General features: G+C 41.7%; 2 protein-coding genes across 3 annotated transcripts in view; both read left to right on the forward strand.

Moving 5' to 3' along the window:
• The window catches only part of rasa2 (RAS p21 protein activator 2), a 29,464-nt gene extending 21,886 nt beyond the window's left edge, over positions 1 to 7,578 (forward strand). Inside the window, exons 14-24 of the mRNA XM_080503542.1 lie at positions 112 to 235; positions 674 to 780; positions 883 to 966; positions 1,376 to 1,453; positions 1,530 to 1,603; positions 1,802 to 1,908; positions 2,533 to 2,615; positions 2,866 to 3,074; positions 3,455 to 3,558; positions 3,661 to 3,841; positions 4,288 to 7,578. Of these exons, the coding sequence (XP_080359668.1) occupies positions 112 to 235; positions 674 to 780; positions 883 to 966; positions 1,376 to 1,453; positions 1,530 to 1,603; positions 1,802 to 1,908; positions 2,533 to 2,615; positions 2,866 to 3,074; positions 3,455 to 3,558; positions 3,661 to 3,841; positions 4,288 to 4,318 (1,182 nt within the window). The 3' untranslated portion in view covers positions 4,319 to 7,578. The remainder of the gene's footprint in view (positions 1 to 111; positions 236 to 673; positions 781 to 882; positions 967 to 1,375; positions 1,454 to 1,529; positions 1,604 to 1,801; positions 1,909 to 2,532; positions 2,616 to 2,865; positions 3,075 to 3,454; positions 3,559 to 3,660; positions 3,842 to 4,287) is intronic.
• Positions 7,579 to 14,555: 6,977 nt separating this feature from the next.
• Positions 14,556 to 21,261, forward strand: dhx40 (DEAH (Asp-Glu-Ala-His) box polypeptide 40). 2 transcript variants are annotated; one of them, XM_080513039.1, is made up of 17 exons: positions 14,556 to 14,811; positions 14,934 to 15,079; positions 15,160 to 15,279; positions 16,625 to 16,861; positions 16,965 to 17,031; positions 17,118 to 17,249; positions 17,351 to 17,450; positions 17,535 to 17,621; positions 17,737 to 17,919; positions 18,007 to 18,087; positions 18,191 to 18,348; positions 19,199 to 19,313; positions 19,422 to 19,530; positions 19,613 to 19,707; positions 19,809 to 19,878; positions 19,997 to 20,225; positions 21,058 to 21,261. In XM_080513039.1, the coding sequence occupies exons 1-17, from the start codon at positions 14,640 to 14,642 to the stop codon at positions 21,174 to 21,176; spliced, it is 2,220 nt and encodes a 739-aa protein (XP_080369165.1). In that variant the 5' UTR covers positions 14,556 to 14,639; the 3' UTR covers positions 21,177 to 21,261. The 2 variants fall into 2 exon arrangements, with proteins under 2 accessions (XP_080369165.1, XP_080369166.1); XM_080513040.1 differs by having other exon boundaries at positions 19,997 to 20,185; positions 21,058 to 21,224.
• The last annotated feature ends 188 nt before the right edge of the window (positions 21,262 to 21,449 follow it).

The following is a 21,449-nucleotide window of genomic DNA, read 5'->3' on the forward strand; positions in this document are numbered from 1 at the left end:
TCTTTTAAGTCATTTGATTTTAACCATCCAGTCATCCTCATTTGATCGTTAAACTGTGTCTTTTCATGGTTTCACAAGTCAAAATGCAAATTTTTCTGTTGTCCCCGACAGGAAAATCTCCAGGTTTATGTGCAGAAAGTTTTCTCCTCCATCACCCAGTCCAGTTCCAGCTGTCCCCCTCTCATGTGTGACGTATTCAGGTCTCTCAGACACTTGGCCTGCAAACGCTTCCCAGGTAACACACACACATCCTGTATGAAAAGCTGTTGGTGTGTGTTCAGAATATCTTAAAGGAAGCTTCCCCATAATAGCGGTGTTTACTGCAGGTTTGCATGGATTTGGTTTTAAGTAGTCGTGTCATCCATAGTTGTACCAGATTATACAGCTGCTGACGTATAACTTGATGAATTACATCATCTCACTATGTGTGGCAAGTAGGAGAACATGGAAACTTGTAAGAAATAAACATGCAAATTATAGCGTTCAACACACAAACTGATCCGGTGACAAAGTGAAACCAAATGTGGATGTAGTTTTGTTATTGCGCCAAAAGATGGAGCCAAATCTGTAAGTTTCTTTAGTTATTTTGTCGTCTATGGGTGTTCTCTATGCATAAGTCATGCTTAAATTAACTCCCCCCCCCCCCCCCCCCCCCCTCTCTCTCTCTTTGTAGGTGACCCACATGTTCAGTACTCTGCTGTCAGCAGCTTTGTGTTCCTGCGCTTCTTCGCTGTGGCGGTTTTTTCTCCACACTCTTTCCAGCTCCGCTCCCATCATCCCGTAAGTGCCCGCTGACTGGTACCACAGCGGACCATTAAGTGAAACTGGCCTTTGAATTCACCAGCAGTCTAAAAATCCTTGTAATTTCTCCCGTAATGGCAGGATCCTGAGATTTCACGCACGCTCACTCTGATCTCTAAAACCATCCAGACTCTGGGCAGCTGGGGTAGTTTGTCAAAGAAACTGGTAAGAAGAAAAGCGGCGTGCAGTTAGAGATGTGCATTTTGAAATCCGAGTGTACCTCTCCTACCCATAACAAAAATCAAACCAAGCTTTGTGCCCATATCCTCAACATTATGGTGGAGTGTTCACTTATTTGTTGCTTTGTCGAAAACACTGATCTTCGAAAACTGCAAGATATTAGAAATTGAAGTTGCGGGGGTGGGGGGGACGTGTTCAAGGTCTTTTCCACTCAATTCCACTGGTAGTGAAATCAAACTAAATCCAAGCAGCCGGGATGTATTTATCATCACAAGGTGGCTGAGTCCATCTTTTTTTCAGACAAACGATGAGACATTCTTAAAGTGTTTTCTACACGTTCCTTGTTAATTGATGTCGGATTGGTTTTTTTTGTTTGTTTTTTTTTCCCCCCCAGTCCAGTTTCAAAGAAACCTACATGTTTGACTTCTTCAAATCATTCCAAGAAGACAAGTGCATTGAAAAAGTTAAAAAGGTATTTACTCGAAGCAGATTCAGATGCTGGATGTTATTTGTGCCATTGTTGATCGTGTCATTTGTCTGGTGTCCAGTTTCTTGACGAGATCTCCTCCAATGTCAGCAAAGAGTCCAGTGGACTGGAGGATGCCGTGGTGCTGAAGGAGGGGTGAGACATTATTCTATTGACTTCAACGTTTCAAACGTGTCAATAAAATGACAATTGGATATTGTCCGTTGCTTTTCTCGCGTTGGTTCCACTTTTCGCAAAAGCCGTGTGATTTTTTTTTTTTTTTTTTCTTCTTGGCAAGTCAGTCGGACAGTGTGGTGATTCTTTTCTGTTCCACGGTCGTGTTTGTGCTCACAGAGAGGTGCAGAAACGTGCTCAGGGCAGAAAACGCCTCGGCAAGAAGAACTTTAAAAAGCGATGGCTCCGGGTGACCAACAGGGAGCTCTCCTACCACAAACACAAAGGTGAGGCCAAGATTCTGTCGGCTCGTACTCGAACCAAGCGCCCTTCCGTCTGGACTCCCAGGTGGTCGCATCACCGTGCTCCACATCACAGCGTCAATCTTAATACCACCAAGACACTGCAGCTAAATAAAGACACAGGTGTTTTTTGGTGATTGGATTTCAGACAAATGTAGAACATTAATTATTGTTAAAGGATGTCAAGAATGGGAAGGCCATTCATTATTATTATTATTATTATGTGTGAAACATCACAAGTAGTTGAGCTTCTGGTGTCAAATGAAAGATGCAGATTCACACATGAATGTTTACAACACGTGTTTAAAATGTCGCAGCTTAAAAATCTGTTTTCATTCAGTTTCCGTGATACCTTGCAGTGAAACACTGAATTATTGTAACCTGCGGGAAAAGTGAAAAGTTTGATTGATTTTGTGAGAGCGCAGCATTTTACCACCCGTCCTAACCTTGGTGGAGTATTGTGAACGTTGTAAAAGCTGCACTGACTTGTGTGAAAGAACAATTCACTTGCACTTTCTGATGTCATTTCCCCAAACGAAATGCCTCAAAGGAAGTTTTTATGGATTCGTCATGTTTATTTGCAATATAAAATTGCCTTTTGCTTTCCAGGGAAAGAAGCCCTCTGCACCATCGGTGTCAAAAACATCCAGGCTGTGGAGAAACTGGATGAAAGTGCCTTTAGCCGCAAAAATGTGAGCCAGCTCCCCTCAGATAGTCCAAATAAACACTTGAGTCATGGAAGTGTCGGCTCTCCAAGGTTTTAAACCAAATAATGAAGAAACACTTTGTTGGTTGACTCTTTCAACATTTGAGCATCTCAGACATTATGAAGGGAAAACAAAAAAAAAAAGAAGAATAAGAGTCAAACTATCGGTACATTGTAAACGTCGACTGTTTATTTGTGTTTAACACGCGTGTAATGTCTCCTTCCCTTCCGGTCAGATGTTTCAGGTGGTGCACTCTGAGAAGCCTCTCTACGTCCAGGCCGGAAACTGCGTGGAGGCCAGCGAGTGGCTGGACGTGTTGGGGCAGGTCAGCCGCTGTAACGAGGGGCGCCTGACCACTTTCCATCCATCCAATTACACCGCCGGAGCCTGGCAGTGCTGCAAAAACCAAAACGGCAACTCTCCCGGCTGCAAGCCGTGCACAACGTGAGTCCACAGCTTCGTCGTCACCGGATGCTCAAAGCCGCCGCGCACATTTCGCTCGGTAGCTTAAACGGGAAGTATAAACCAGGTTCATGGGAAGTGTACATGGTTCAGAATCAAAGTTTCATCATCGGAGGTTCGTGAGCGATCGTACTGAGAAACGATCATTGTGTGCTGGCAGTTACCGACTAAAGAGAGGGTAGTTAACAGACCACCTCTATCATGAATTGGTGATCAAATCATATCTTTACAGCATCACTCAGTTACTCATAAACAAAAACGCAGCTACGCGGTCTCAGTAGATTTAAAAAAAAAAAAACCCAGAACAAAACAGGATAGATTGTGTGTTTGTGAGCCTGGTAATGATTTCCTCCCGCTTGCAGCACCGTGCTGGACAACCTGCAGCTGGACATAGACTGTGACCGTGAATCTGAGAGGATTTTCTCTCTCCTCTCCTCCAACGACACCAAGCTCCAGAACATGGAGGGTCAGTGTCTGTCTGCTCACAAAAACAAACCTTATTTTTTTCCCCCCCCGCGTCATCAGAATCCACATCTCGCACGCTGCACCTGGTTTGTCTTCTCCGCAGATGCGTGCGCCACTATGGTAGTGTACCAAGGTCCTCAGCGGGAGCAGGAGGAATACTCAAAGTTCACCATTCAGGAACCCAAAGAGACCTTTCAGACGCTCCAGCAGCTCCGGAACATCATGAGGGAGCTGCAGAATCAGCACCTCATCAGGAACGACACCACGGCGCAGTATGGCAGCCTGTAAGTCTGAACCAGCGCTGGCCTCCAGAACACAAGGAAAACAAATCCCAGGATGTGTCCGTGAATCGTGTTCTGAACTTTTCATGGTTTACATTTTCCATCTCGTGCGTGTAGATAATGTTGAGGTTTCTTCAGTAAAAGGCTTAATTCTCAACATTCGATAATGTTTCACAACAAAACAAAAAAAAAAAGACAGCCGGTATTTTCCTTGGTCTGCACGACATTTGAGGAAATATTACACATTGCTGGACTGTTGTCATGCGGTCACCCACTGCAAGGCTGATTTATTGCTTTTTAACAGGTTGTGACGCACCCTGTCCATCCCGACACTTCAAAGTAAAATGCACACAGTGGATTCTTCCTTGGACGGGTTGTCTGTGTGCCGTGGATTGAATTTGCAGCCTCGCAAGCAGCCATATTGATGTGACTTTGTCTTCCTGTTTCAGTGATAACCCCATAGTGGGGAAAACCTCTTAACGTGGGCCGGCAAGGTGTGGCCCACATTGCAGCCATACCAGTGGACGTAAGCTACACCACGACAGGCCGAACGGGCTCGGACGGAGCGAGTCCTCCCACCCTCCAGACGCCATGAGTCCACTACAGCCGTTACCACCCTCCGGGTCCTTGAAATGAACAAATCCTTTTCGGTGTTGTCTGTTTTTCTTTGTGTTTACTTGGCAGTACGACACAACCCCCACCCCAAGACTTTTTTTTTTTTTTTCCTCCTCACCCCCTTCCTGTGTCTTAATTTAAGTCCACTTTTATGTCTCCAGCTGTGTGAAATAAGGCATCATTAGATGGTGTGTGAATAGGCTGCTAATTTTTTTTTTTTTTTTTAATTCACCCAGTTTTATAGCAACAGCTGTGATGATGCCTCCCCCGTGTCTTTGGAGCTGATTTAACAATCATCCTTCTGGAGGACCGTTCTCTCTCTTCTCCCCTGTACACTTTAAACTCTTAGTGTCCTCCTTCTGAACAAACGTGTGTATATATATAGATATATCTCTATATATCTATATATATATATATCACTTCAGAGGTCTCTGAGTTAGACAAAACCGATCTGCCTTATTTTGACGGATGTTTTCTTTCACATGAAATGCTGAGGGAATAATACAGAAGCACTTTAATATATTTGGAGCTCTCCAAATGGAAATGATTAGATACTTGGTATCCGCTTTCCCCAATTTCGATCAGTTACATGATCTCGAGTACTTTTTTTTTTTTGTTGTTGTTTCATTTCTGTACAATAACATTTATAGCCTGTAGATTTTAAGATATTTTTCTCGACCAAAGACATTTTCGTAGGTTTGAACTTGGACTTGAAAAAAAAAAAACGTTAACGTATTTTGAATACAAATGGTTTAAAAATGGAAACAAATGAGATAAATATATCTATGTGTATTTTTGGTTGTGTACATTTTTGCTAACATATCCTTTTACTTTCTAGGGACTTGAGGCGAGCAGTTTGCATGTGTTGAGTTTTGAATCCCCCAAAGCACGACTGTGGTGAAGACGTGTGTTTCCCTGTGAGTGTGAATCGTTTTAGTCCGGTGCGCATCAGCTCCGTGCCGCCCCGGTCAGAGCCTGGCAAGGTGACGAACGGTGGCTAATTGTGTGATGGAGGAGGATTGGTATGCAGAGAGATCTCGGAAACTCAAAAAAAAAAAATCGTCCTTTTTTGTCATTTGTCCCAACAATCGCAACGAGCAAACCCATTGTGGGGGCGTTTCTTTTCCACACCAGCAGCTGTCACCGCGGGGCTGTTGTAACAGCAAAGAGCCGTCTGTATTTCAGTTTGAGTAGTTGAACCGATATTTGCACGTGTAATGATATTTGTGCTTGTAATGACTTTTTTTTTTTTTTTTTTTTTTGATCTGTGCACCGATCTGTGCACGCCTCGATTTGTTTGTGCGTCGCTAAATTTTCTTTGTTTGTGCTGGAGTATGTGCGTGTCAACAAGGACCTGTAACTATCCTATGAAGTTGGGATTTGTTTTGCCCTCAGTAGGGACTCGCAGGTGCACATGTGAACCCGGGTTCTGAGTCTGAGGGCAGGAAAAGCAAAACAAAACCCCAAAATAAGACGTTCGCGGGTCCTCGTCGGCATACACAAATCTCGATGTGCTCACACAAATTGCATTATGCGTGCACAAAATCGAATTCCAATGGCACACGTTTTGCTGTGTTCATACAAACCTGCGTATGCACAAACAAGGCTCATTACAGGCACAACTCTCCTCGCACAGGCTTCAGTCAGGCTGAGAGTAAGAACTTGCAGCACTCCGTATGTCAGAGGGACGTCTAAAGGTTTGTAGGGATGTTAACAGGAAACGAGTCGTTTCTGATGAAATGCACAGTTGCACTCTCTGCGCCTCTCTTGCAGCAATCGTATCTTCAGGCCTTCAATCATTGAGCTTTAAACCAGCGTTTGATTCTTCTGTCGGATTAATGAATCCTTTATTGCTCTGAAGAGAATTTTGAACAATAGAGTCCCCCCCCTCCCCCCTCCCCCCCAATGTTTTCAAACCATTCCTCGTCTGAAAAATGAAGTTTTGAAAACAGCTGAAAGAAGAAACTTGAATTTACTTTAATAACAAAACGTTGAACATCTAATGCTGATGATACAGGGTTAACTATTTTTTGTTGTTGTTGTTTTTGCTTCTGTCTATCATATATTTCTACCATGCATGTCTTGAATATTTAACAATATATTTTTCTAGAAGAATTTATTTTTTTTTTTTATTTTTTTTTTTACGTGTTGCTTCATTGGTACGCTCCCTGCTTCGTTCCGTTCTGTGACGCTTCTTTTTGTCCCTCGAATGTTCTCAAGTTTCAACCCGTGGTTCTGAAATTGAACTCATAATTTATTCTTCAATTCTATTTAAGCTTGTGTGTCGCTCGATGTTTTATGTCAAAGTTTTAATAAGGCCAGTGGAGGACACATTAACAAGTTAGGCTACAGTTGGAAAAACAAGTGTTTTGTCACTTATTTATAAATAATTGATTGGCTTCCGGTCAACAACAAAAAAGGGGAAAAAAAAATCTTTTTGAATAATATTTTGAGATATATATTTTTAGTTTTTAAGACTTAAAAGCTACACCCGTAAAAAAATCAAATAAAACCAAGGCTCTAAGTACAGTTTCACAGCATTTATTTACTTTAGGAAAAACATTTGATTGTATTCTTGGTTTTTGAGATGCCACTGATTCATCCCCGCTGCTCCCATGTGTCGGATTTGTGCTTCGCTGTGAATCAAAGCAGCCGAAGTGAGAATGTAACGCATGCAGAAATACACTTTCATAACCAAATGTGACCAAAAGTTTAAAAAAAAAAGGGAAAGTGTTCCTATTTGCCTTGAACAGATGAGTAAACATGAATGACACGTTGAGCCAGTGTGCTCATCTGACGCTTGTCTTCTCTGTCGATATGGAAATGAGGGGAACGTTTGTCTGTAACCCTGTTTTATCAACTTGTTTTGAAACCGGGACCTGAAATGTTAAAGCGACTGTCTTCTCTCGTTGTGTCGAAGCTGAAAGTGTGCGCAGAGAAACGATGTGAAGGTTTTTGAGTGCGCTTGGTTTGTTTGTTTTTTTTTTATTTCCTGTCCAGAGTCGTCTCATCGCTTCTGAATGTCGCCACATGATCTTTTATTTTTTATTTTTATACACATCACACAGCTTATTTTTTTATACATGGCCTCTTCTGTTTGCTCACAATAAACTCTTTTGCCAATGTGTCTCCTGCCTGTTTCGTCTGTGTTCCTGCGTCTTCAGGTCAAACTGAAGAGAAGAATGTTTCAGGTTCATGATGAAGTTTAGCACCAAAAAAGTAGCAGCCAAGAAAATTAACCCAAATCCAACTTTTTTTTTTTTTTTCCCAGAATAACTTGTATATTTTAAGAATAAATCAATTAAAAAGAGTCAAACTAATCACAAAGTCAAATTAAAGTCGATCAGTTATTAACTGGCAGCTATTTAGCAATTATCTCTAATTGGAGGAAGTTATTAAATGTATTTCCAGTATCATTTCTATAAAAGACTTTAAAGCAATTTAAAGGGAATTGAGATGAAACTAGAATGAGCACCTGGTCGACTGCCTCTTTTTGTCACCATGGTAACCAATGGAATAGAAGGTTATTTGATCCACCACTGCCATCATTTGTCTTGGACGTTTGAGTTTCTTTATGTTGTCACTGACATCAATCAGATTAAAACTGACCATATTGTGAAGTCTTTTTTTTTTTTTTTTACCGCTTTGTGATTATAGACCTTGACCTTTGACTTAATCGTTCCTAAAATTTAATGGAACCCTTCTTGGATGAAGACACAAGTTGCAGAAAGTTGGTTGCGTACGTACCAATATATAAATAAATATACACTGACAAAAACATAACTTTGGCTCTTTTTTTTTTTTGTGGCAGCAAGAATATTTTACCGTGTTGAAATATAGTGAGCCCAGATCAGAGACTTGATCGCAGGGATCTGACAAAGAAAATCAAACTTTATTCAACTTGGGCATCATTCAAAGTCCATCCACACAACAGAACAGGAAGTAAGAGAAAACATAATTGTTGCACTACCCTGGTCTGATGTGTCTGTGGACAGCTCGCCAAACCGAAACTCGCATTTAATTGAAGCAGCTCTGCGGTACAATTCTTGAACTGACGCTCACGTGCAAGATGCCTCAGTGTGTTCTACTTTGTCCTTCAGTTCATACAGTGATAACCTCAAGCCCTTGCGTGTTTGTTTCACAGCAAGGCAACCTCGCTCTAGAAACTTCCGGAAGCGTCGGCAGGAAGTGGTCTGGAAAATCTCTCCATTTCAGGTCCCATCAGCTTCTTTCTGGCCATTTTCAAAGTAACCAAAAATATAGTTTATTCATCTGTCTGTTAATTATATACGGGGGGATAAAAACAACTATTGGACATGTAAATGCTCTGCAGCTGAGTGTGGGAAAGTGGAAGAAACACATGAATTGTGATGGTCTTGTGGTTTTTTCCCCATGATGCTGACGAGATTCAACGCTGCAGCACTTTACTGCTGCTCACTGTACCAGACCAGATGCTGACGATGAGTGCTGAGAGCTGGATTGTCCTTCTCGCCACATGCTTTGTGTGTGCGTCTTCAAATGGTAAGTCTTCCCGTTTAAATACATACTCTACACACCATACTTAATACTTGTTAATCAAATGCAATTACTTTGTTACAAAGTATGACATGTTTAATTAACATGACTTCATTTGTCTTTCCTAATGGTGGTGACCAAAATGAGAAGTGAAATCAATGAAATTTAATATACATATACATACATACATATATGTATACATATATATACATACATATACATATATATATATATGTGTGTGTGTGTTTTCCAATGTATTTAGTTATTTCACTTGATTTCAATTTCATTAGAAAAGACAAATAACATGTTAATTAACTCGTTATACTTTGTAACAGTAATTGCTTTTGATGAACATTTTCTGTCTATATAAATTGTTCATCAAATGATTATTTATATTATCATGAACATTATTTGTTTATTTAAAAAAAAACGCTTTTTAAGTTATATTAAAAAAGGTAAGGCTGATACTCCAAATACTTCTCTTCAACTAAAAGAAATAAACTCAGATTACTTTAAAGTCACTCTTTAAGATCACTCAAACCTTTGCAAATAGCTAAAAAGCAATATTTACATTTTATACTCAGTGGTTAGAATGAGAAGCCACACATTTACAAAAACTGCTTAAATATTACATTATACATTCATGCAAAACCTAATTATTTTGTTGTATTTATTTTAGTAGAACTTTGAAGGACAAACAGGAAGTGAATGCATCTGGTCATTAGATCATTCACACCTCATATAGCACGTTGGAAAACAATGTATTTTTAATATTCTTGCTTATTCAAAAAAGCCCAGCAGATTAAAGACGGTGCTGTTTTTTTTGGGTCAAATCCAGGTTTTACTCACATTAATCGGATAAGAAAAAGTATTTGTGAAAACGGGTCGTTTGAAAGTTTGAATTAATTTGTACATCAATTAAAAAGAACTGTGGAAATCAAATCTTTTGCTTTTATTCACCTGAATGCTGAAACACATTGAGCATATTTCACCTTTTTCCTGTGAGTAAATAAAACTTTTAAATGAATTATTCCCAAACACTGACCTGAATCACGATATGGAAATGAGACTGGCTGAAACACAGAGTCAACTCTAATTCATTAATTACAGTTAATTCAGATATTGTAAAATGTTTGGTGACGTTGCTCCCGTCTCAAGATTTTCACGAATGAAATTAATCCACACTTTTGAATGTGTTACTTGAGGTGTTGCCATGTATTGATCGTGATGTTTAGAATAATGTCTTAACTTTTGAAATCGGTTGCCTTTGTAATAATTCATTAACATTTATCAAATGCATCCCTTTAGTAAACCTGTTCTGGTTTCTCACCCTCTCCTTCAAGACGAGCAGCTTGACGATGGAGCACCTTGTGAAGAGGAATTGAGCAAAACGCACAGGGTTGGCGTGCAGCTTGGCTCACACGTTCTCTTGCCGTGCAGATTTTCAACCAGCAGCAACAACACGGTGACGTGGTCCCACACTGATAGCAAGGATGTAGTCCGGCTCTCCTTCAAGAACATCAGGTTCACGGACCACCGGTACGGTCGAGTGAAGGTCTTTCCAAACCAGGCCTCAGAGGGAAACTACTCCATCTGCATCGATGGCCTCGCCGAGTCCGACCTGGGAAGCTACCGCTGTCGGCGGGGAGACTTTTGTCATGGAGTGGAGCTGATTACTGAAAAAGGTGAGTACACTTCAACTGGTCTCAATCCGAAGCAGAGTCCTCCGCAGAGACAAGTGTTTCGTTCGCTTAAACCACGAACCTCAAAGGCCTCAGGCGGACAAGTTAAGTGAGCTACTGTTTCCTGTGGACGACACTTTGTGCAGGTTGGTGGAGCGAGGAAATGAACCGACTGATTTTCATCTCTGTCGGTGTGACTCTCTTCATTCTGCTGTCTGTTGGAGCTTTCTGCTGTTCCAAGGCGTGCTTTGGTAAGGACGGCTGGTGTCTCTGAATGGCACAAGTGCGAAGGCAAACCTTGAAAGAGTGGAATCTCTTGGGAAAGGTTTGGGAAAAGTCTAACGCTTTGTTTCCACTGGTTCTTCTTCAGGCTTCTGGAACAAAGCAGATGCTAGAAACGAACCAGTCATCACCGTTGCCAGCACTGTGGGTAAGTACTCAGTCGGTAGTGACAAGACTGGGCTCAGGGCAGGGCACGGCAGGACTCTACTGTGATCGTAGCATCATAAATGTTGACTTTACTGAAAGAGCAGTGTTCCGTTTCACTTCAGTTAATTAGACGCAACACTGTGATTATACAGTAGTTGTACTTGTATAATTACATTGGAAGCTATAGTTGGCAGTGGTACTGACGTTATATTGAGAAATGTCACTCATACTCTTTTAATGTACTTATACAAGTACAAATACCACACGACATGTAGAAATAAGAAATGATAGATACTTTATTAGTCCCAATCAGGGAAATCCCAGTGTTGCAGCAGCACAATAGAAATACTGTCTGTTCAGGTCAAACAAGTGACTTTGTCCCTGTCTTCCCATCTTCCTCCTGCAGAAAATAACTTGTTTGTTTACGGTATGTCCACACATCTCATCGTGTTTGTATACACTCTATGTCACCTTGTTAAATCCATTTAAGCATGATATATGACTAAAATCTCTCTAGAAAATGACGACCAATGTCCGACCAGCGTTGACCACACCAGAAACCACAGCGTTCCACCAGAGGCTCTGCCGGATCCTGCCGGGCCACAGCCGGGCCACAGCAGCAGCGGGATCTACCCCAATCTGAATCAACTCAAATTTGAAAGGGCAGAAAGTCGGAGAACGCGAAAGAGATTTCATATAGGTGCTTGGTAGTTCTCCATACAGCAGTGTCTGTTACTGATAATCAGAAGTTAACATTTCATGGAGTGACCCGACCCTGTCTCACCCCCTCAGACCTCATCACTCGGTTACGGGAAGCAAGTATCAGGCGACATTATTATGGTGATATTCTCACTTTTTTCTTCTTTTGTATCATATTGCATCATTCTGTTTCTGTCAGAAATGTCAATCATCATCTTCTATTTCACAGTCAACCAGGTTGAACTCAACCAGCAACAAGCAGCAGCAGTGCAGGCAGAGACTCACCACAGAGGTAGTTTCATTGGTTTGTATTCAGAAGAATCGTTCATCGTTCGTCAAAGCTCAAGAAAGGATCTCAGATTTCTCATCAGAGTGTTGTGTTTCCTGCAGCTGGTGTCGGGAAGAAGAAAGACAAAAACAGTGAGTGCTGACTTTGTCTGTGTGCTCGTTAGGAATGAAATGCTGCTGTGCACTGAGCTTCTCTGCCACTTTTCCTTTGTTCCCATCTCAGAGTGTGAATACACAAACCCAATTTACAACCGGAGCACGGACCGCCTGGACCGACTGTAGAAAACAGTGTGAGACCGTGAGATTATGTCTCTGTTTCAGCAAAGTAGTCATTCAGCTTCCTATGTGATCAGTGTCTTTATTAGTTTGGTTAATTGCTTTGTGGTTCAGCAGATGTGTAAACGCTCGTGAAAGGGATCAAAACTGTATGTATACAATAAAAAAGACCTCCTTTCCATTTTGCTGCATTTCAAAAAAGTTTTTTCCGAAAACATTTTCCTTGAGTTTAAAGTTGTGTTAATGCTGATTCAAGTGCAGAACACTGTCAAGATGCACAATGTGAAATGTCACGTCAAGGTCATGTTTGTGAGTCGTTTACATGCGAAAGGACATTTAGAAAAAAACAAAACCCATAGAAACCACAGAAAGTGTCCATATAGACGTGTATATACATACATGATAGTAAGAAGCTCATTCTTCGTGGTGACAGATACCACAGTGCAGATGTATTTTCAGTTTTTGGGTCACCTTTAGTCATCGCTGATGAGAACAAACTGTCAACCAAGACAGATACGTGTCATTTAACCTCTTAAATGTTGAGCTCCTGCAGTCATACTTCTTGTGTAAGGAATATTTTCTTCAAGTGTAAGGAATATCTTTTGACTCAGCTCCTTCTTCACCACGACGGGCCGATACAACGACCTACTGCATAACTGCAGACGCTGCACCGATCCGCCTGTCGATCTCACGCTCCCAGCTGCCTCGGGAGTCCTATGAGCAAACAACGACCAATGGGACTCCTTCTCCAGCTTGACAGCATCACTTACTTCTGGTTCCATAATGAACAGTTTTAGAAAGTTTTCAGTGGTCCTTGAACCCACCACACGATCACGCACTTGACATAATCGTATCAATCTGCCACAGAGTAGCCAGGCTATATATTTTCAGTCACCTCTTGCGTATCACTGGTATCACAACGGATATACAAAAAATGGTTAATGTGTGGTTATAGTAACTGAATGAAAACTAAAAACAATACATTTTAGCATGTATTTATTCAAAGTGAACAGATTGCAACTGGCCATATGCCTAGAAATAAAAAAAATTTTTTTTTAATGTAAATACTGAAAAAATAGATAATCACACACTTTGTATTTAAGTGTAAATCTAAGGCACACAAATATATACTTGCATAAAAATAAAAAAACCTAACAAAGAGAAAATAAACTATTAAAGTGTATAATTATCTGTATATTTATTGTGTGCTATTGTAACTTGTGTCTTATCACGCTTCTATGTGGCTTAGATACAACAATTGGGCTGCATAAGTTTTCTCATACAATGCATCACATCATCGACCCCCCTCGGTTTTCAGCCGCACCCTCCTTCTGTACTGAGCTGGAGCCTCAGACCAACATTCACAGAGGGAAAATGCAAATTCAGCGCAGAAAGGCTGCAAATGACCCCAGAAACGTTTCGGTGACAAAAATCTGATTTGGTGATTTTCACCATTAAAATCTCATGGAGAAATTATTGGGAGGGGGAGTCCTCCACGGGATAGAGCTTTACCTCAGCTTTAAAATGAGGTGTTTTTTGATCTTTCTACGTAGACTAGCAAGCGATTTCCGACTGTTTTTGTGGATTTTCTAGCCTGGGATCTATATGTTTAGCACGCGCGGGAGACCTCCCCAAGATGGCGGCGCTGTAAGGCCCGTCGCGTCAACGGCCATCTTGGATGAGGACCGCTTAGTTCAATTCAATTTTAACCAAATACAACGCTGTCTTCTCGCTGCACTTTTGCAGGGAAAACCAAAAAAACACCACATGGGCAAGCACAGACGACGGGGGAAAGGAAAAACTAACAAGAAGAAACACGTGCAGATCCAGTGCATTCAACTTTCAATTCCCAAAACAACCTGTATCAAAACTAAGTTTCGTTCATTTACCAAAAAACAAGCTGCAGTTAAGCTATTGAAAATGCAGAGTTATAATTATTTTAATTTTGTAAAGTTTCTACTTGATGGCGGTGAAGCAGTTCCTCATCCAACATCACGAAATTATTCGTTCTCGGTTTTTTAGCTCTAACAGGAAGCAGCACTTGTTTACGGACTCTAGTTATATAAGTCTATGAGAGAAGTCCGGGTCACATGACACCAAGAACGCCAATAGAAATCCAGTATCAAATGTTTACCGGAAGTTGCGGAAGTCAGGCGTTTTTAAAACAAATGGAAGGATAAGATAACTTCAAATTATTATTCTCAATTAAATGATATCCGCGTGATTGAAGTAACATTTTTCTACGTCTGTGCTGCTCCCACCTCTATCGTTACTGTTAAAAGTCACAGTTTTTCAACATGTCCGGCGCATCGAGACGGAGTCCTACAAAACCCGAGTCCAAACACCTTCCTATCTATCGCCACAGAGACAAGCTGGTCCAGGCCGTGAGGAGCAGCACTTTCCTGCTTGTGACTGGTGAGACCGGCAGCGGGAAAACTACACAACTTCCAAAGTACCTCCATGACGCAGGTGAGCGCTGCAAACCTTACAGGCACCCGAGATACACCAGTCACTCCAGTGTCGTTGACTTAATTGGCACACCAGCTTCAACACATGCCCTCCGGTTTTTATTTATTCTTGCTTTTCGTAAGGTTTTTGCAAAGATGGCAGAATTGGCATCACTCAGCCGCGGCGCGTGGCTGCCATCACAGTGGCCCAGCGCGTGGCCCAGGAGATGCAGTGCACTCTGGGGAAAGAGGTTGGCTACCAAGTGCGATTTGATGACTGCACGACACAGGTGGGAGACCGACCACGAGCCCCTAACCTGCAGGCCTCTGCCTCGCGCTCGTCTGATTCGCTTGATGGTGTCTGATGCAGGACACGCGGGTGAAGTACATGACGGATGGATGTCTGCTGAGGGAGATCCTGGCCGACCCTGGACTCTCCCAGTACAGTGTTGTCATCCTGGATGAAGTTCATGAACGCAGCCTCAACACAGTGAGTGTTAGGTGAAAAACCTGCGAGAATGATAGAAAAGAGACAACCCCAGTATCGAGAGCAATAATAGTCACAACAATCAACATTTCTTGCGCGAGGGCAGAGAGTGAAGTCACCTGACAGCTGGTTCATCAATCTGCGCCGTTCTTCCCTCTGCTGCCCGCTTTTATTCCCAACGTTGAAGTAGGCGGTTACATTCTCTTTCAATGATACAACAAAGCAAGGTTAACACTGGATCTCAGGCCTGTGTATGTGTGTGTGTGTGTGTATAAGCGCATTTCTATGTGAGCTGAGAAGGTAGGAATTCCCTAAGATAAGGTATTCCTCTGGCCTGAAGGCCAGAGACCTTGAAGACATCTCAGAGCGGCGCCGTTAAAATGTTTAACTACAAGGTACAATGATTCGTGGCCTGGCAGGCGTAAAGCAGCGAACAACATAAACATGCATGAATCAACGATAACTTGCAAAAAGTTAATTCCCATTATACCAAGTATAAAGTACAAATTTACTTATCAGTGAGTCCACACTTAATATACAATAAAAAAAAACAAAAAAACAAAGCCTACTCAACATTATTTGGTGAGACTTTTCTAATCAACCATAGCTGACCCATAGTGCTATCAATAAATAGGCATAAAAGCCTATAAAACATGAGGTGCAATCGGTAAAAACAAACCAAAACAATGACGTGGCCACAGATAAAACACCAGCAGTGTGATGAGCCAAGGAGTAAAAGAAAATTGGTCTTAAGATGAGTTTTCAAAATGGACAGTGGTTGTTTTGTAACGTAATTGCAGCAAATGAAAAAGCTCTGTCCCTTCCGAGCTTTTGTTTCGACCTCAGTACCCCCAGAAGTCATCATTGATATGTACCCCAAAAAAAGTAAACAATGACAAAATAGTACAAATACAAAGGAGTGATGTTATGGAAAAGTCACTGAACATTTGCAATCCTGTTTTATTTGATCACTGTTCTTAAGTGTGGCAGCCTTCAAGCAGACACACTCCATGTTGTCATCAAATCTGCTTTGTTTCTGATTCAGGTTTTTGCGCTTGTAATAAAACAGACACACTCTGGTAAAGTACATTTAAAAGTGTACCTGATGGCCTCCAGTGTGAATCCACCATAGAGAGCTCTTGTTGCTGCTGCTGCTCTATTCAAACGACACTTTGTGGTTATATTCAACTTTAGATGTCCGTCATCTCGTATCTCATAGAAACAATCTGATTGCTGCACTATCTTTGCTTGCTATTCACAATTAGCATAGCTTTTGACATTTTGCATTGATGATAAAGTATTGACTTTTGACCATCACACGCACTGAGTTTGAGTTTGTTTCTTCCAGGATATCCTCATGGGTTTACTGAAGAAAATCTTCTCTGATGGGGACAGTGCCACAAGGGGGCGCTCTTTCCCTCTGAAGGTGGTGGTGATGTCAGCCACCTTGGAAACCGACAAGCTCTCGGCTTTTCTCGGCGACTGTCCCGTCTTTGCGATTCCTGGCAGGACATTTCCCGTCACCTGCTCGTTTGGCTCGGCCGTCGGACCCAAAGACACGGAGAGCGCCGGTTACGTCAACGAGGTCAGACTATTTAATCGAACCGGGTTTACCGACAAAACTTCATGGAAGAAGTGTCTCTTGTGTTCGTTAGTCTTCGTCTGTATTGACTTTCTTTGCTGCTCAGGTTGTGAAAGTTGCCCTGGATGTGCACGCCGCTGAGATGGCCGGGGACATTCTGGTGTTCTTAACAGGTAAGCGGTGATTGTTGCTTCGTGACGACCAGAGTGCCGGTGTGTCTGGTGAAGCTTTTCCACGTGAGCTCTCGTATTTTTCACAGGTCAGTCGGAGATCGAGCGTGCCTGTGACCTGTTGTTCGAGAAGGCCGAGTGCATCGACTATCGCTATGACGTGCAGGACCAAACGGTGGACGGTCTTCTGATCTTGCCCCTTTATGGATCCATGCCCACCGGTGAACACACCACCACTAGTTAATACGTCACAACATTAAATTCGGCGTCTGTCTGTCTTTTATTTTTTTAATGCTTTGATGTAATTTACATTTCCTTAAAGATCAACAAAGGCAGATCTTCCAGCCGCCGCCTCCAGGAATAAGAAAATGTGTCGTTGCCACAAATATCGCTGCAACATCTCTCACCATCGACGGCATAAAGCAAGTGAAGTCTTTATCTTGTGATATTCAATAATTTAAAAAAAAACACAAAAAAAACGTGCTGACAGCTTTCTTCATGTACAGGTACATCGTAGACAGCGGATTCGTGAAACAGCTCAACCACAACTCAAGGGTGGGCATGGATATCTTGGAGGTTGTGCCTATTTCAAAGTGGGTTTTTTTGTTTTTTTTTTAAACACTATCCAGTATTTATTTATTTTTTTTCCCTTCCCCAGTAATGTATCTGTTCATGTCTTAACAAAAGCTCACTACTTTGTATCACCAGGAGTGAAGCTGAGCAGAGAGCCGGCCGTGCCGGCAGAACATCCGCCGGGAAGTGTGTCCGGATCTACTCCAGGGACTTTTGGGAGACGTGCATGCCCGACTATACGGTTCCAGAAATCCAGAGGACAAGTCTGACTGCAGTGATTCTCACACTCAAGTGTCTTGGCGTTCATGATGTGATCCGGTACAGTCGCGTGCATTCTGTGTATTTGTTATTCAGCATTGTTTATTGTTCAGGACTCGCCGTTGAACCCAGTTTCGTGCTGTTCAGGTTTCCCTACCTTGACCGCCCCGAGGAGAGATTCATTCTGGAAGCCCTCAAACAGCTCTACCAGTTCGATGCCATTGACAGGCGAGTGTTTCTTTTAGTTTAGTTTAGTTTTTTTTTTTTTTCTCGAGGATCCCAACATCAGAATAAGTACATCTTGCTCATATCTGACATCCTCTCGCCGTAGACGGGGCACCGTGACTGATCTGGGGCAGCTGATGGTGGAGTTCCCGCTCCACCCCGGCCTCACCAGGGCCGTTCTCAAAGCGGCTTCGCTTGGCTGCGAGGACCTGCTGCTGCCCGTGGCGGCCATGTTGTCTGTGGAGAACATCTTCATCAGGCCAGGTCTGTTGTCTAGTCTTTTCATTTTGAGAAAGAAAAAAAAAAAAAGTCAAAAGCAGTGGTGTACAATATATAATAGAAGTTTACATTTTGTTGATTCCCAACAATTGTCAGGTTTTTTTTTTTTTCATTATAGCTGAAATCAGCCATCAATCGAGACTGCCTCGGTTACACTGCCATCTAGTGGCCAAAGTGGAGAGCACCTTAATTAGTTTGATAACTGGTTTTGTTTAAGTTGCAGAGAACTTGACGTTGAACGTCTGATGTAGATTGTGCAAGAAAATGACGGCTCTGATTATATGTGAATATGTGCAGATGCATCTCAAACATGTAACACATTTGACAAGTTTTTTTTATTGAATAGAACCAATGAAAACTCCTAGATTTCATGTAAACTAAAATATAGAAAGCTTTTTTGTTATTTATGCCATGCTTGGTAGTCATGATGATCAAAATTGTTGTTTCTCCAAATATTAAAAAAAAGAAATCTAAGTTTATTTCATTACTTTAACTGGAGGCCATAATCACCACAATCATGGCTTAAAAAAGCTTTGAAATTATAATTTATGTTTCAAGTGCAGAAAAACCTGACAAAAAACCTTGAACTTTTCAAAAACAAATGCATTTTATTTAAATTTAATTAAATCATAAAGTTAAGTTATTGATACAATCTCACTCTGTCTTAGGTTATTGGATATATTTCTGTGTATTGTATTGCCTGCTCCTTGCCAATAAAGATCCCTATACTTATTGATTTTTTTATATATTCATGCTCTATGAAACGTTCCAAGAGTTCAGATACAAATCAGAGCTTCGAGCTCACACTGTCTGACAGATGAATTTCTTGCTGCAGGCCACCCAGAGAAGCAGAAAGAAGCAGATCAGAAGCACAGAGCGCTGGCTGCAAAGACCGGCAGCATGAACGACTTTGCCACCCTCCTCGGCGTGTTTCAGTTGTGTAAATCCAGGTAAAGGGAAAGAACCAGCGGGCGCTTTGCCAAGAAATGTAGATCTGTGATTTGTATTTCCCTCGTGTGGCGAATCCGATTTAAAGCAAGGGTTTTCAACTCCCGCAGTGACAGACCTTCATCGTGGTGTAAGGAGAACTGGATCCACTGGAGGGCGCTCAAGTCTGCCTTCAGCGTGGAGACTCAGCTGAGGGTGATCCTCCTCAGGCTGCAGCAGGTACAGTGAATTCACATGACTGAAACATGTCGGCAATGTACAACGAACGGCTCTTCCTCAACCTTGCGGATGTGCGTTGTAGAAACGAGATTTCCCCGTCGAAACCTTTGACGGCAATAAGAGCGAGCTCTTCAGACGATGCCTGTGCACCGGATACTTCACCAATGTCGCAAGAAGGTATCGCATTTATTCATGTGATTCTGCATACAATAGGATCACTTGCATATTCTTTTGTAAATGTATAATTAAAGGGTTTTTTTTTTTTCCTTTGCTCAAAGGTCTGTTGGAAAGGTGTTTTGCACAATGGACGGCCATGGATCTATGGTTCACATTCATCCTTCGTCCTCAGTAATTGTCTATTTTTCCACATTTCTTTGCATTTAAACTGCATCAGTTGCTAAATCGCCATCTTCTAAACCCCCCCCACCCCACCCCCCCTTCAATCTCCTTTTGTCGTGGCTTCAAGCTATTTGACCAGGAGGCAGAGCTGAACTGGGTCATCTTCCATGATGTACTGGTGACTTCGCGGGTGTACGTGAGGACGGTGTGTCCCATCCGGTACGAGTGGGTGAAGGATTTATTGCCGAAACTGCACGAAGTGGACGTCTATGAACTGAGCAGCGTCGCCCGGGAAGAAGTGACGGAAGAGGAGATGGTGAAGTGGGAGACAAAGGAAGCAGCCAAGAGGCCATCAGGTTATCAGAAGGAGTCATTATTGACGTAGTGTTTGATCCTATTTATGATCCTTAAACAGCATCTAATATAGTTTACATAGTTGTTTTAAAAGTATATATATATTTCAGAACTTAACTTGACTTTGTCACCAATCACATTTTAAAGACTGATTTATTTATTTTTTAGTTCCAGAGATCGTACGTTTCAACAGCACTTGCATGCAGCGTCTCACGCTAGTAATTTGACACCAGTCTCATATTCTATCCCGCTGATGTTGTCTGAAGCAAATGACTGTAAAGATAAAACTTGTCCAGTGTAAACATTTACATTACATTTCAGTTTTTCCCCTTAAAGATGTATTTAACCTAATTTCTTAAAAAAAGTAATCTGTTTGGCAAACAATATTGTAAGCAACCCAGCATATAATACCTGTTGCAATTTAACCAAGGGACATCGTGTTAGTTGCTTTTAGTACCATTTAACACAAATAGCTGAACATTATAGTCTTTGAATGTTACGGTCCGTTTAGTTTTTTTTACAGGATTTGCAACAGTCTGTATTCCTTCTTTAGTCAAAGTAAAATTGAGCTGTTTTGTCAATTCTGCCGTTCACACACTCAGTGGAATTTACATTTTGTCTCGCTTGCCCACCTATGGTGTTCACATTTTATATTGCCCACAATCGAATAAAAATAGTAAAATGGAGATAATAGACGAGAGAGTGCAACAAGAATTTAAATATAGAATTAAAAAAAATAAGACATCCATTATTTGGTGTAAAACTAGCATTTTCCCCATTTTTAATCATCATGTTTTAACTCTCGTAATAGATTGCTTTGTATTTGTTTTTCAGAGGTTTGTGCTGAGGATGCCATGAAGAAGATGGAGAAAAGAAGCACCGACACCTCTGTGAGCGACGCTCGTGCTCGATACCTGCAACGAAAACAACAGAGACAATCGAAAGCTCTGTGACCTGCAACACTCGCTGTATTACAAAAAAGAAGAAAAAAAGACAGCTTTGGATATTGCATCTTGATAATAAATGTTTTTTTGTTGTTTTTAACATCATACTTCCTGTCATTATTTCTGAATGTGATTGAGTGATGGGAGGTGGGGGGGTTGGACTGGTTGGACCTTGAGCTCTTGAGCTCTTGCCGGGTGAAGCTGATGTTAGGAAGGTGTAGTTTTGCTCTGGTGGGGTGAAGTTGAGGTGAGGCTTGCAGGACAGGACTGGATGTACCCAGG

Source organism: Blennius ocellaris (genome assembly GCF_963422515.1).
Source record: "Blennius ocellaris genome assembly, chromosome: 2".
Lineage (NCBI taxonomy): Eukaryota > Metazoa > Chordata > Actinopteri > Blenniiformes > Blenniidae > Blennius > Blennius ocellaris.

Excerpts from the sequence above, each read along its gene's own strand:
- dhx40 (XM_080513039.1), top strand. The coding sequence starts at position 14,640 with ATGTCCGGCGCATCGAGACGGAGTCCTACAAAACCCGAGTCCAAACAC. Across the intron at positions 17,920-18,006 it reads GGCGTTCATGATGTGATCCG|GTTTCCCTACCTTGACCGCC; the intron begins GTACAGTCGCGT and ends CGTGCTGTTCAG. Across the intron at positions 18,088-18,190 it reads CAGTTCGATGCCATTGACAG|ACGGGGCACCGTGACTGATC; the intron begins GCGAGTGTTTCT and ends CTCTCGCCGTAG.